This window comes from Chlamydotis macqueenii, chromosome Z (assembly GCF_036417535.1).
Source record: "Chlamydotis macqueenii isolate bChlMac1 chromosome Z, bChlMac1.mat, whole genome shotgun sequence".
Classification (NCBI taxonomy): Eukaryota; Metazoa; Chordata; class Aves; order Otidiformes; family Otididae; genus Chlamydotis; species Chlamydotis macqueenii.
Window position 1 is genome coordinate 58,751,213 of NC_141593.1, and position 15,925 is coordinate 58,767,137.

Sequence of the window (15,925 nt, forward strand, 5' to 3'; positions counted from 1 at the left end):
CAAAAGAAATATTCCATATGGACTAAGTATTTTCCTACACAAATCAGGCATCTTCCAAACAATTACTTCTGGAATGTCATGTCAAAACCAAAAGTTAATATGTATCTGAAACAGCATTAGCTTAAGTTGTACTTTGAATCATCATCTGAGCTATCTCTGTAGAATCTAAATTTTCACAGCCATAGAACACTTTTAAGCAAATCACTTTCAACAAAACAGCTGTTCAGAATAAAGTTTTAAATAGACACAAAGAGGAAGCTTTGACAATGAAAACACAGTGGAAAAAAAAACAAAACAAAACAAAACAACGTGACATGTACTTACTAATTTGTTTTCTTGCATGTATATTCTTTGCAACTTCAGACAGCCTTTAGCTATAATGATCATTCCTTCATCTGAGATCTTGTAACATTGCCCAAAATGAATGTCTTTCAATTCTCTGCATTTTGAACCCAGCTGCAATTAATGAAATCAAAGCAAGTATTTAAGAATAAAGGAAAAAAAAACAACAGGATTTGACTGAAATGTAGGGTTGGGAGTTAAGATTTCTTTCTGCTTCTCCACTCCCCCTTAAAATTAATCTTCCTTTCCAGGTTTTGTAAGTACTGTACACAAACAAGGATTATAATCACACACATGACAAAGTGAACTTGCTAACTACAGTCAACAAAATGGAGCTGAAAGCAGTACATAAGACCTAAGTTATTTATTGAGCATATATATAAGTAGCTAACAATGCTATATGCTAGACCACTGACAGCATATTTGATTTAACAAAACTATTTCATAGCTTACTCTAAATGCTCCTTTCACACAAGTGACAGAGTGTTGATAAAACCTTCCTGCATGCCTAACAAATAAAGATCTCTGTCACCTTCGGCTTTCATGATGCAAAAAAGAGTTACTTAAACACTGGTTCCAAAGATTAATTAAGCTCAGGAAAATTGAATCAGCCAGAGGTGAAGTGCAGAATGTCAAACTAGAGATTTCATTACAGAAGGGATCATTTAATCCCTTGGATACTAAGAAAAAAGAAGTACATACAGTCTCTACAGCATTTACTGCACGAAGAACATATCCATGAACCTATTTTTGCAGTAGAAGAGGTAATCTGATTTTAATTAAATTCTAGAAGAGGATACCTTCTTCCATGTCCCTTTTTGCACCTGGCAAGAGGTTGAAAGATACTAAATTTACAAAACACATTTGTGGAATGGATGGTTACCTGCTTTAGGCCTTCATCAGTGAGTCTGTCTTGATTGCCCACATGCACTTTCTGAAGAAGAGGACACTGAGAGGCAACTGCAATAATAGAGGTGTCAGAAAGCTGTTTACACCGATAGGCAGTATACCTTAGGAGTCCAGGACATTTAATTGCTAATATGCATACTCCTGTATCAGATACATTGCGACAATCAGAAATATTGATTTCGGTAATATTCTGGCTTCTTGATGCTATCTTTTCCAACAGCTCATCTGTGACCTGCAAAGAAAATCCAAATATTCAAATTTAACTTCTTTCATAAACATATTTAATTTCATTAGCACAAAAACTTCTATTTGTAAGATGGATTTCCATAAGCTATTGGATGAATGAAAACATTCATTTTCCAAAGTAAGAGCATACCAGTATAATCAGTTTTACAGTTATCTTTAAAGAATTCTGCTCCAGCACTTGGAGAGAATAGTTAATGGTCCTTTTCATACTGTAGACAAAGAATCCTCCATCCTTTAGAAAAAAAAGGATTTGCTTGCTCTTCTATCGCAGCATTCAACTTAAGTCCCTAAGGCAGCATTTACAGACAAAGTTTTTATGTCTCTGAAATGCAACAGGTTTTTACTTAGGATTTGCTAATCATCGAAAAACAGGTGTCAGCACACAAATATTACAGTGATGCAGGTAACAATGGTCTTCTTAACAATGGAAAACAGTCACCTAAGGTAGCAGTGAATGAAATGGATGAGAAAGAAAGACTATAGTAACAGAAAAAAAAAAGCTAACTAAAACCCAAAAGTTTCCTCGTTTTAAAACAGAATACTTGCATATTTTAAGTGTTGGCCTATGAAAGACCATTAAATCAGTTAAATGTCTATCTTCCCAGAGCTCGTTTGAAGAAAAAAAGGTTCTATCCACTTTGTACCTGTACACATTGTAGTTAGCTAACATACTGATAATTTTAAGAGCTGGTAAGAAACACAAGATATTCTTCCTTCTCAAGCTTATAAGTTAAAATAAAACAAATAAAACCAAAGTGTGTAAGACACAATGCATAGATCTCCTTCACTTTACAAGTTTTGTTTCAAAAAAACCTGAAGTGACATATGACAAAAGTCTTTCTAACAAAAACAGGAATACTTATCCACCACTTAGAGCAGATGGGATTTAGTTTTAAGCCTGGAGAGGATAAGAGAGCAACACAAATCCCTTTTGTTTTTCTCTTACACAGCTGAGAAACACACATTTCCTTTGCTGCATTTGATCTGTTTTCCATTAGTAAGAAGTCTAAACCTCTTCCTTGCTACTTCATCAGGCAGCTCTTAACTAGAAAGTATGACAAACTGGAAAAAAGAAAAAATAAAAAAAAAAAAACCAACCAAAAGCACCGCCAAAAACCACGAACAATGCTTAAGCAAACACATACACACCACCTCCCCAAAAAAACCCCACGCAACAATAAAAAAAAAAAAAACAACCCAAATTATCAAACTCTCCCTACAGAGAAGAATAACATTTGCACTTAATATCGATTTAGGAACTCAGAAAATTCGGATAGGTTTTCTAGGACAATGCCACAACTGATAGACTTTAGTGAGATCCCAACTTATCTAATAGGCAAAAAGATTCTAAAACTCTGTAGAAGAAATAAGGATACACCTCAAGACAATGAAGAAGAAAGACTGATTTGACACACTGTACCTACAGAACAAAAACAATGGACTTCTGGTCTGAAACTACTTTGGTGTCATTTTAGAAAAATCAAACCATCTGCTATATAACTTTTCCACAGCTGTTCAGAAACATGTTAACTAGTAACTCTAAAAGCAATAGAATTTGCATGCTTTCTTATGCATTGGTGATCTGAAAATAATACCCCATGTATACTCTTTATATCCAACACAGACGAATTCGTGTTGCTGCTTCTTCAAATGGGACCCTCCAATGGTTGCTTCCCCTGCACCCTGTATTTTCATGAAACTCTCAATAAATTGTTTTATAAACCTCTGCAAGTAACTAAGTAACAAGAAACCTAAGGAGGGTTGCAAAACAACACAGGCCTTCTTAAAAAAGTTTTCCAAGGAGGAAAGTTACCGTAAACAATCTAAGGCTAGGCTCTGTAAGGATCTCCCTAAACAAACCCCATGAACCCCAGGTATACTGAATTCTGGGATTGGCTAAAGGCCTAAAAAGACACAATCTCTCCTCTGATCAGTACAAGTCACATCATTTGAAAAAAAAATAAAGAAAACTTGTTAAAAAGAAACAGAGCAAGCATCAGTCAGGTGACTATTCCTCAAACTAGAGCATCCTCAGAAAAGCTGACGTACGCCTTTCAACCAATATGAGATCTGGTAGTTCTTATGAATGAACTACCAGTACCTGATGCAGACCTGAGACAGGTAACACACAATCCATTTCAAACAGCACTTTTCCTCACACTGTTTTAATAACTGACTGCAGTCAAAAGAAGCTACATTCAAATAAGTTAATCTAAGGGTCCAGACATTTTCAGCCTCTAGCAGAAAATTCCCCAAAAGCACAGACATCACCATTTTATGGCTTTCTTTTGTTTACCTTTAGTCAAGACTACAAGTTTTGAGAACAAACTCTGAGTCATCAAAACACATTTTTACCACTATGATATCTTCATACCTGTTGACGACTACTGAGATCCAGTTGCTTCCAAAACTGAAAATCTAAACAGAGGTCACGCCAGTATTTGCAGACTAATGATGCTGACAGGCAACGCTCATTCAGGGATAAATTGGAAAATATCTGTAAAGGAAGGGAAAAAAAACATTATTTGTCAGAAATAATCATATTTTAGAGACAGAAATATTTTATTACTAACCTGTCTTGTAAAAGACAGAAAAGTACTAGCATGCATTGCAATATACAGTTCTAGAACTTATTGCCAACTTGATTAGTCAAGGACTAAAAAAAAAAAAAAACCAAAACAAAACACCCTGCATGCCACAACAGCTGACAATATTAAGTTGTCACACTACCACAACCAAAACAACAAATAATGTATCCTACTTAAGCACTCCTTTCTTAGACCATATTTTAAATGTGCTTCTGAGATGGTATACCTAAACAACTACAAACACAAATACTAGCTCACAGAGGACCATGAAGATGATCAGCAGGCAGGAGCACCTCTCCTATGAGGACAGGCTGAGAGAGTTGGGGCTGTTCAGCCTGGAGAAGAGGAGGCTCCGGGGAGACCTGATAGCAGCTTTCCAGTACCTAAAGGGGGCTTAACAGGAAAGACAGGGAGAAACTCTTTAGCAGGACCTGTTGTAATAAAACAGGTGGTAACGGTTTTAAAACAGAAGGAGGCAGATTTAGACTTAAGATTGATTTTTTTTTTTTTGTTTTTTCACAATGAGGATGGGGGAACACTGAAAGAGGTTGCCCAGAGAGGTGGTGGATGTCTCATCCCTGGAAACAGGGCTGGTTGGATGAGGCTCTGAGCAACCTGATCTAGTCGGGGATGTCCCTTCTCCTTGCAGGGGGGCTGGACTAGATGACCTTTAAAGGTCTTTTCCAAGCCTAATTAGTCTATGATTCTATTATGGTTATCTGCAAGCCATTTAACAGGTGTTTTCATTCCTGCTCTGATTCAGATAGGAAAAAAAACACCAAACAAACCTTCATTGTATTTTTTAAATTAATTGAAAGGAAGAGTCATAAATGTATCAAAACATCAGTCTTGTCGGAAGGGGGCATGGGATGGTGGAGCAGACCAGCAGAGCAAATCAGTGTTATACAAGGAAATGAAGCACAAAATTAGTATTTTATACCCCAAAGTTTTGAGCACTACAGCAGCCTCCAAAAAAGAATAAACTGTAACTTCATGGAAGGCTCATAAATTACTATTACATATGAAGGTACCCTGTAACCACAAATAAACTTTAATATACATGTCATCCTGTAAGGCATTAAGACACCTACATGGGAATATAGACTGTAACACATGAAACAGTCCTTCCACTCAACTGATGAGGACATCAAGTACTAAGTAGAAGCACTATAGCCAGCCTCAGGCAATGCGCTCAAGAAAATCTGAAAATATTAGACAGTGTCCATAGGAAAGCACTGAGATCTAGAAAACACAAAAGCATTCAAAGAAAAGACTAAGATTGTTTAACCAAGGAAAAGGGAGAGGAAAGGAGGTAAACAAACTAGAGAGAACAACATTTTCATTTTCTTTGTTATGCGTACGACAGTTAGTCTCAAACTAAGCACAATGAAGCACCGGAATATAATACCTGGTAACTTACAGAATCTCCACCATTGGCTGCCTTTAGAACAGACTAGGCAATCAACTGTCAAAAATAACAACCATTACCGTCCCCTTGTTCTAGGGGGATGGCTTAGCTTGGCAGTTTTAAACGTGTATATCCCTATCAGACCCTTTAGCAAAGGGGAACTGATTGACTATTCCTAAAAAATCTGCAAAGTATAATAAAGGGAAAAAAAAAAAAAAATCGAATTCACCACCTGTAAATGCTTGCAAGATTTATCACTCTCATCTTCTTCTAGCTATGAAAAACTTACAATCTCTTAAGTAAGACTGCTCACAGTGCTGAAGGATTGTGCATGAACCCTGCACAATTTCCTGCAGGCCTTTGCTTGACCATTACCACAGTCAACGGATCTTTCATATTAGAGCATCAGCTGAACACGAGCAGACAGAAGTGCGGATGAAACAATCAATGCCTGCTTCCTTCCTGCAGTTCTTTGTCTGTATCCACACACAGAGCAAGGACATGGCTGTGATCAGCACTCAAAAAATACTATCATCCCCAGAAAGACTGCAAACAGCACTAAAGAGTAAGTGGTAATTTGGCATCGGACATTCCTACTGCAAAAGTGTAATTCTAAGATACAAAAAGATGACAGTCTGATGATTCTCAGCAATTCTAAGTTACTAAAAGTAGCAGGAAACTTGAGTTCCTACTAGCAGTATGAAACAGAAGACTGCATCTTTTAACAGTTATAAAAACCTCAGAAGAGAACCAGGCAATATGACCCATGTTACTTTTAGAGGGACATCAGTGAGAAGAGGGGCTAAGGAAACTTTAATAGATATGGCATTTATTGATTATTGCTGTGCATGCTAATATAAATGGCGCTTTATGCTTTGCTAACTAGCTATTGTAAAAACTACCCGGGGGGGGGGAAGTCTTGCATTCCCCAACCGAGGGGCCTTGCTTTGTGCTTTCAACTCTTTATCTGAAGTGAGAAGTCCTGCACCTCCCACACAAGGACAGTCCGGATAAGAACCAAGGGGTCTCCTGCGAGAAGTCCTGCACCTCCCACACAAGGACAGTCCTGATAAGAACCAAGGGGCCTCCTTCAGGAGCCAGCTAAAACTGGCCAAATGACTTCTTGGAACTAATTGTAATACCTAAATGACCTCTTGGAACTAATTGTAATACCTAAATGACCTCTTGGAACTAATTTTAATACGGAGCGGGGATAGCTCATGCATATGTATAGGCGTGTTTTTTTAACTTCATGGATATGTAACACTTGGTTGTATAAAATTCAAAGTGAATTGCCACGCCAGGCGCGCACGATTTTGGCGGGACTACCCCCCACCCCGTGCTGCCCGGCGCCGAATAAACATACCTACTTTACAATCTCACAGATTGTGGAGTCTGCTTTCCGCACGTCATCAGACTGACTCCAGGTAATACTAAGAAGGGATGCTGAGGCTGGCATTATAAAATGCTTTAACTAGTCTTTGCTACAGTGGGAAATAAATATGTTTATTTGTGGAAACACTACCTTCACTTTGAGAAACAAGAGCTTACAGTTCTCAAATCAAGAACACAGCAAACTCTTGCCACTGTGAATATGAAAGCCCTTAAATAACTTTTGTTCCAACTACCATCCTACCAAAAGCTGAAAGCCCTCACAAATCACAGAAGACCTGCTGCTGCTGCTTTGCTACTGCATGAGACACAGCAGTAGCAATGCCGAAACAAAAAAGAAGCAAGTCTGATTCAGTATTTTGACACAAACAACATTTCTGCACAGAAAATAATTATTTGGAAAGAAATGTTCAAAAGCATTTGTGGTCATGTTTTAGTCCACATTGTACTTAACTCTAGCTGCAGAGACAAGCAAGGAGTGTACAGGTGTTGCAAACTGACTTATTGAGAAATGATCACCAGAGTGAAGCGAGGAGGGGGAAATGCAGCCACTGACAAAGCCACTGCAGAAGTCCCAGCACAGAGAGAAGTCACAGAAGTGGTACATGTTCAAAGACAAGGCCTTGCTGGTTTTGTTGTCTGCAGTAGCTACAAAAGTTCCAACTATAAAAAGATTCTGAATAATGCCATGTAAAACACCATTTTCTCTTCAGAGCTTGCAGCTGTTAAAAGAAGACCTATTGAATTACACTAAATGGAAATTAAGAGCAAAGCCTATACATATTTCAGGATAGTGGCACATCATCCTTACATTAAGGGATTACTTTAGTTGCCAGTTAAAATAATACATTAATGCATAAAATGCTACAACTCACCAACCTTCACCACCCTTTAATCCAGTTTTATTCTCTAGATATATACTGATACTGTGGCAGCTTAATTGTCTCGAGTTTTAAATTGTTTTCTTATTCCCAAGGTTGTATAAATATAGCTGAAGGCTAAAACCATTTCTATCCCCAAGTCTGTTCATTTAACTCCTGCTTATGATAGATAACTTCCTCATGGGTCCACTAGTTAGCACATTTAATTCATTAAAATTGTGCTCTAGCATGTACACTGGCATGTTCAATACTCAATTTTCACCCTTCAACGCCCTAATTCCCCTTTCAAGCACCAGAGAGACTGAAATATCCTTCAGCACTCAAAAAAAACCCAAAAAACCCAAACAACACAAGTTTAATAGTATTTTCTAGATGCATTTCACACTTTTTTTTTTCCTGCTGGCAAGAGGCAGAGTTCTACAAAACAAGTAACAAAAACCTCTACTCATGTTCCTTGCTCTTTCATCTCATCTTCTTTCAGCTCCAGTTCCTAAAACAGATTACAGTGCCTTCTGCTTCAACCTTTCAAGGGATAATTAAGATTAGTGGGTTTTTCTTCCCCTTCAATGGATGCAAAAGACTTTCTTAGCCTCCAGGCTACAGCCTATCTAATGGCCAACACCCATAGAGTGGGACACTGAGGCCTTACCATACCTTCCAGACACAGTCAGTTCTTTTGAAGTCAAGCACTTGCTTCGAAGTAACTGTTCACACAGACTCATTAAAGACTACAGTGAAAACAAAATCCAAAAATGCAATGCCCAGGACAGGAAAAGTCAACTAACAGACACAGCTGGCTTTCAGTCAGACCACATTCAATCTGCCGAACTCAATTCAAACAGTCTAATTTTACATCCTTTGATAGATACAACCATACAGATCCCTTACAGGAGAAAATCCATGCAAACAAGTCATTTTACCTTCAAGTAACAAAACACAACTAATTCCACAGTACCACCTTCAGTGTGTTTGCACACACCCGTGGTAATCCACAATCCTGGATCAGGTGACAGTTCAACAGATTTTTATCCAGACAAATTAAGTCCTTGCACAGCACACTGTCAAAAAAAAAAAAAACCTAGTACCTGACCAAGTTTGGGGGTTTTCTTTAGCTTTCTGGAAGAAATGTTTTGTAAGACAACGGATGTGAAAGGGAGAAAGAAGCTGCTGATTAATATTAATTAATATTGGGGGTTGGACTAGATTACCTTTGAAGGTCCCTTCCAACCCTAACTATTCTATGATTATTGAAGAGTCTAACCAGAAAAGCTAGAAATAAAAGTTCTTCTGTGTAATTGCCTCCTTTACCACCAAGTCCCTACATGATGGTCTTCAGACATTATACTTAACACTTTCCCACTGTTTCTCCATTAAATGTACACTACATATTTAGAGCTATGTATCCAAAAATGACTACTTTAAACTTCTGTACTAAATATTGGCATTTCAGCAGCAATAGTGGGGGAAAAAAAACAAAACAAAACAAAAAAAAAACCCACACCCTACAAATATCTTAAGAAAAGACTAACAAGACTTAAATATCATAAACCTATGTATTAAACCTAAGTTCACCTGTAAGTATTCAGTAACTGTGGACTTAATTAAGTTCCTCAAAGTTCAGTCAAGTGAAGGAGGTATCTAACTGCACTTCTAATGAGAGGAAATAATGAAAAGCCAATCACATCCATGAGCGTTACCATGAAAAAACTACAATAGTAGAAAATTGTGCGTTTACTGATAAAACATCCTCAACACCAAGTTTTCCAAAACCAAAAATTCACATCACACAAATAAAAAATGAAGTAAATGTAAGAACAATTCAAGAAAGAGTTTTAACTTACCAACTTGATAAGCCCTAATCAAAAATAAAAGACCTTTAAAAACCACAAACAAGGAGTTAGAATTAGTGATTGCACAGACTTAAGAAGCTCTTGCCTCAGGAACAGAGGCAAGAAAATTCAGTTGATTGCTAATACCATTCTTTAAAGATACTAGTAACTTTAATAACAAGTTACAGTTTTATGAAGACAAACAAAATATAGACCATATGTCCCAGAGCAGAAGAAAGATTACAGAAGGCGGATCCACACATCTCCTATTTCTGTCCATTGTTTGCATTTGAAAGATCTTTCAATCTAACTAGAAGAGTAAGGATTTCTGTGAACGAAGCTTTCTTTTCTCAATAAAAATCTTTTATATAAAAAAAAAAATAGGTATCTATGAAATTGTTTCCATTACATTGCATCAGCTAGATTTGTTTTGAAACTAGAAAGTTCACGGCATTTACAACAGTACATATGAAGAACATTAAAATATAAACTTAAACATTTCATGGTGCCTAATGAAACTGATACATTCATTCTTGGAAAACTGCTCATTTGTTTCATCAACTGGGTGCAATTTTTTTCAGCAAGTAATTGAAGTTTCATTATAAAAAATGATTCCATTTAACAAAAGGAACATGCTTAGGACATGACATTTTACTCGGAACTGTTAAACACAGCATTTGTTACAGAAGTTAAGCTTCCAGTGGATTTATGTTTATGAAAGTTTGTTTCATTCTGTTTCAGAAAAATCAAAGAATCATCTATCAACAGAAGACAAAGGACAGAGAAATATTTGCTTAGTTTTTTTTTTTTAAGATGCTTCATCACTTTATCCACACATAACCTCAAGTGACTAAAGTAACACAAATGATTTGTGAGCACCTGAGTATATGACAAACATGTAAGTACTCAAGGCACACACCTCTGAAAGGAACCTCAGTATACCCATAAAGGGAATTAAGTTTAAAAAATGCTCTCGTGATTAAGAAAAGTGTGTCAGTCGTCAAAAGTGATACAAACAGTTTACTAGTCCCCTACTCCTGGTTACCTGAATTTTTGCACTGGATTTAGCGACTGTACACAGAGAAAGTCTTTTCAGGCAGCTGATCCTGAGGAAAAGTTTTGCAAGGTTAGATGGGTGTCAGAATAGCCAGCTGAATCAACTCACTCAGCAATCGCATGATCACTCTACCGAGCACAAAGCTAGCAGCAGGAGCACGCAGACAGAGGTTACAAAAGGGAGACAAGACACTGCCCGTAACAGCCACTTACTAACAAAAAGGTTCTGACAACAAATCGAATAACTTTACTTAAAGGGACTGATAAAGTTTTACTCACAACCCAACTGTCCTCACTAAAAGACAGTGCAGTTGACATGCTGAAGGGAAGGGGTGCCATCCAGAGGGACCTGGACAGGCTGGAGAGGTGGGCCTGTGAGAGCTTCATGAAGTTCAACAAGGCCAAGTGCAAGGTCCTGCACTTGGGTCAGGGCAATCCCAGGCACAAATAAAGGCTGTGGGGAGAATGGATCAAGAGCAAACCTGAGGAGGAAGGACTTGGGAGTGCTGGTGAACATTAAGCTCAACACAAGCTGGCAATATGTGCATACAGCCCAGAAAGCCAACTGCAGTCCCGGGCTGCATCAAAAGAAATGTGGCCAGCAGGTCGAGGGAGATGTTTCACGCCCTCTACTCTGCTCTCATGAGACCCCACCTGGAGTACTGCGTCCAGCTCTGGAGCCCCTAACATAAGGACGTGGACTTGTTGGAGAGGGTCCAGAGGAGGGCCACAAAGATGATCTGAGGGCTGAAGCACCTTTCCCATGAGGACAGGCTGAGAGAGTTGGGGCTGTTCAGCCTGGAGAAGAGAAGGCTCCAGGGAGACCTTACAGCAGTCTTCCAGTACCTAAAGGGGGCCTAAAAGCAAGCTGGAGAGGGACTTTTGACAAGGGCATGTAATGACAGGACAAGGGGTAATGGCTTTAAACTGGAAGAGGGTAGATTTAGATCAGATTTAGACTTAGAAGAAATTATTTACTGTGAGCATGGTGAGGCACTGGAACAGGTTGCCCAGAGAAGCTGTGGATGCCCCATCCCTGGAAGTGCTCAAGGCCAGGTTGGATGGGGCTCTGAGCAATCTGGTCTAGTGGAAGGTGTCCCTGCCCAGAGCAGAGGGATTGGACTAGATGATCTTTAAGGTCCCTTCCAATCCAAACGTTCTATGATTCTATGCTGCTTCTGAATCACCACAACAGTTTAAAAACAGAGACACTAAATATACCAAAAATACCAAAATCTGTGAGAGATCAAACATAGGTCAGGCACCTTGAACAAAAGAAACAAATAAATGAACAGTGAACGAAAGCAAGAGTTCATTTAATTTACTTTGCATTCAAACACCACATAACTTGTGATCTGTTAGTTTTCTCCATGCTATAAACATCGTTTCGGTGATATAGAGCAAGCCAAGCAACATCTAAACAACATTAAGAAAAGTTTTGTTGTTCATGGGACTTGAGTGTCAAGGCATCTATCTGCCTGTAGGAAAAGCAGAAATTTAATTCCAAGACATTTGTCTCTTCCATCACATAACTCATTCTGTAATGTGAAAATATACATGCTTACACAAAAGCCACCTTTTCACACACACCTATGGAAAGAAAAATACCTATTTATTTTTATAATTCTGCAACAAGTTACAAAATAGATCAAGACACCTTTCAGAACTTTATCACTGAAATAATGTCCACACACTAACTTTGCTTTTGTTACTAGTCTACTGGCATACCCTTCCTTCACAACTGTGCCCCTCAGCTGCACTTCCAGAAGCTCAGCATCAACACAGGGAAGCTAAAGCTGGTTCATTTCCCAACTGCAATCACAGGGTGACAGTAAGCTTTATTGAAAAAAACAAACAAACAAACAAACAAAAACACCCCCAAAAAACCACCAACCCAACAAAACAATGTTGTTGTGTTGTCCATTGCTAGAGAAAAATGAGTCTGGCAGAATAATACTGATTGGAAGAAAAGAACATTTACCTCCCTGCATCAGCCTCGAAGTTTCAAAATCCTTTCCATTTTTCTCAGTGCTAAAACTAAAGCTCGACACAAACTCTAGATAGGATAAACTTATGGGAACACCAGCACAAGAAGGAAAGAAAGGTGGTATTACAACAGTGACTCCATGAACTTGTGGATGAAGTTCAATCTAAATGATATATTTTGATGCCTCTACCTAGTGAATAGGCCAGAAAAAAAAAATGACAGGGCAACTATAACAGGTATATTCAGTCTTCTCAAGTGTAAGTTTATTAAAAAATAAATGCCAGTGTTCAAAAATCAGAAGGTAAAATGAAAGGCCTAACTCTAGTCTATCAAAACCACTTCATATAACTTAGATAATCTTAAATGCAGTGCTTCTAGCACTGCAATTAGTATCAACACTAGCAAAAGTAAACATGTAAGCTATTACAGCAACAAAAGTAAACATGTAAGATATTACAGCAAGGGAAGAATGAGAAAAATAAGTAAAACAAGTTGAGTAAACATGCAATAAAAGGAGCCAGTAGTGCCTTAAATAATAGTAATACATTTAGGAAAGCCTTAAGTTAAACAAAATACATACACATATATATATACACACACTCTTATCTTCCCTGTATAGCACATCAGCTCTAAGCTAAAAGTGACAGGGTCTCTGCTGCAGACAGAGCAGCAAGTGTTCATGCTTTGTAAAAATTAAAGCAGCAAACAGACAGAAGACATCAAAAAGATCATCTATTCTAGACACTTCTCTGCTTTGAAGTAAGTTCAAGCACACTTAGAACATCCCTGATAAAGACATCCCCCTTGTTGTTAAAAAAAAAAAAAGAATTAATAAATAAAAATCCCAGCTTCTCACATAATCTCACAGACAAGAAACCACCTTTGCCACAACTTAAATTTCTCACACTCGTGTCTTCCAAGTATCTCACCTAAGTTTTCCTCACATGAAATTAAGCTTATTATTTCTTTTTATTTGACAAAGGACAGGAATACAGTTGAACTTTTTATCAATTTTCTCATAACAAAAAAGTGCATCTCAATACTTTTTCTGAATAGAGGTGTCATTCAGTTTGAATAGGTTCTGCCAGCTTCCATCACAGGCCACGTTTCCACGACCTCTAGCCCTCCTTTCGTACCTCTTCAATATGTCTGTGGGTTTTTTAAGCAAACCCCAGTGGCCACAATCTAATGCAGTACTCTAGCAGAGGCTTTAAAAGCACCAAGCACAGCACAGAACTTCCTTTCCACGCTCTACATGCACAGTTCCTCTTAATACAGTTCAAAAGGAAATCTAAGGTGTTTGAATGGACATCACTAAGTTCACTCAGTCTGGAGACCATTTTACACCAGTTCACTTTTTTGATTAAACAGCAACAGTGCAAAGAAGTACCAGGTACAATAGGAAGATTTATTTTTTGCTTTCCAGAAATAAATAGCAGTGAAATTGCTATAGGCACAGATTTGTGATACATAGCACAAGAGTTCTGAAAACTTAGTGAAACACAGCAAAAGATTTTTTAGTCTTCTGCATTGTATACTTACAAACAGCTCCCTTTTTTTTCCCCATTCACACATCTGTCTAGGTTACAGTCATGTTGACTGATCTATAATTCCTTAGTGCCCCTCAGATTTTAAAGAGAACAGATTTATATTAGCCTTTAGTCAAAGGTAATCACCCTTATCTTCAAAGCTTGAACACGAAATTTTGTCCACTGCGTAGCACATTTTTCTGATATGTTTCAGTGACCAAATGAAAAGTAAAACAACCTATAGGCTTGTTTGATCTGTGGAACTGCAGTTCTTCTATCCCATCGTACTGGCGAAGAGATCTCTTCCCCAGCCAAGGGAAAAGGATCAAACAGCACACTGCACTGCTGATTCAGTAGGGCTCATCCAATGATCTCTAGGCCAAGCTTAATCTGACAAATCCTTCCATCCAGCCCCATATCCTTCACTTAGGAGAGACTTAACAACTGCTTAACAACAGAACAGCACCTAACAAACCCACAGCAGCCACCTCTAAGTGGTCAGATACTACTTAGGAGTTCCTATAATGTTTCTTTGGGCTTGTCTCCAGCCCATATACAGACATGGGTAACAGCCATTCCTGCACCAGCACCGCTGCATCAGGAGGTCACAGAGGAAGGAATCAAGGGAAACAAACAAAAAACCTCAGGATCTGGCTCCTGAGACTTCTGAAAACGGACTCTCTTGTCCTTGTATTACGGTTTGTGTCTTAACCTGTTTTCGGCAGGGATGGAGTTAATTTTCCTCGCAGTAGCTGGTATGTTTTGGATTTCATGTGTGAAGAATGTTGACAAACCCCCTGATAATACCAGTTGTTGTGAATGAGACCAAGGACACTGTCTGGCTTTCCAAGTGTCGCTAATGCGCAGATGCAGGAATCTGGGAGAAAGACAGACAGGATAATTGACCCAAACTGGCCAAAGAGCATATTCCATGCCATAAATGTCATGCTCAGTACATAAGTGGGGGTTGGCCGGGGCAGGTATCTGCCTTCCTGGCATCCATCCCTCTCCCTCTTTCGCTGGCATCATTCCCTCTACCTTGCGGGCTCCCTTTCGCTCCTTTGCTTGCTGCTCAGTTTCGTTTCCGTGATCACTGCTCAGGATGGGCTGTATTGGTCATTGGGACATCAGGTGGTGACAAAATGTACACAGATAATTTTGTATGTTTTAATATCCTTATATTTTGTTGTTATTATAGTTTTCCTTTGCTATTTTAGTAAATTGTCTTTATCTCAACCCACAAATTTTCCTTTCTTTCCAATTCTCTCCCCCATCCCGCTGAGGAGGGGGAGGGTGAGCGAGAAACTGTGTGGTAACTCAGACTAAACCATCACATGTCTACACTACCTACTGTGAAAAGTTTAGTAAAGCCTTTGGTTATACTCGTCTCTCACCCTCTCATAATAAAATAGCACCTCTGGAGAAAGGACTGTATTTGTGATATTTCATCTGTATCAAAACTCAGCACATGAAGGCCTTTAGGCACCTGTATAATCCAGTTAACAAGAGGCCTAGTCAGAAATCTGAAGTTAAAAGTCCCATAACAGAATAGGATGCTATGGAAGCAGCCAACCCCCCTCCCGCCTCAAAAAAAAAAAAAAAAAAAAAACCCACAAAACAAACAACTCAATCCATAAACCTAGCTAAGGATTGAAGGGCAAATTGGAGTTGGGGAAATAGAATCGTAGATGGCAGTGGTGAGGGATGTGTGTGATACAATTTTAAAAAACCCAACCACCAAACAACTGTTGAGTGGGC

General features: G+C 38.5%; 1 protein-coding gene across 2 annotated transcripts in view; it reads right to left on the minus strand.

Annotated features, from left to right (window-relative positions):
• The window catches only part of FBXL17 (F-box and leucine rich repeat protein 17), a 310,951-nt gene that overhangs the window by 292,162 nt on the left and 2,864 nt on the right, over nt 1-15,925 (minus strand). For both annotated transcript variants that reach the window (XM_086770407.1, XM_086770408.1), the window contains exons 2-4: nt 3,872-3,994; nt 1,226-1,483; nt 325-456 (exon numbers count right to left, since the gene is read on the minus strand). In XM_086770407.1, the coding sequence (XP_086626533.1) occupies nt 325-456; nt 1,226-1,483; nt 3,872-3,994 (513 nt within the window). The remainder of the gene's footprint in view (nt 1-324; nt 457-1,225; nt 1,484-3,871; nt 3,995-15,925) is intronic.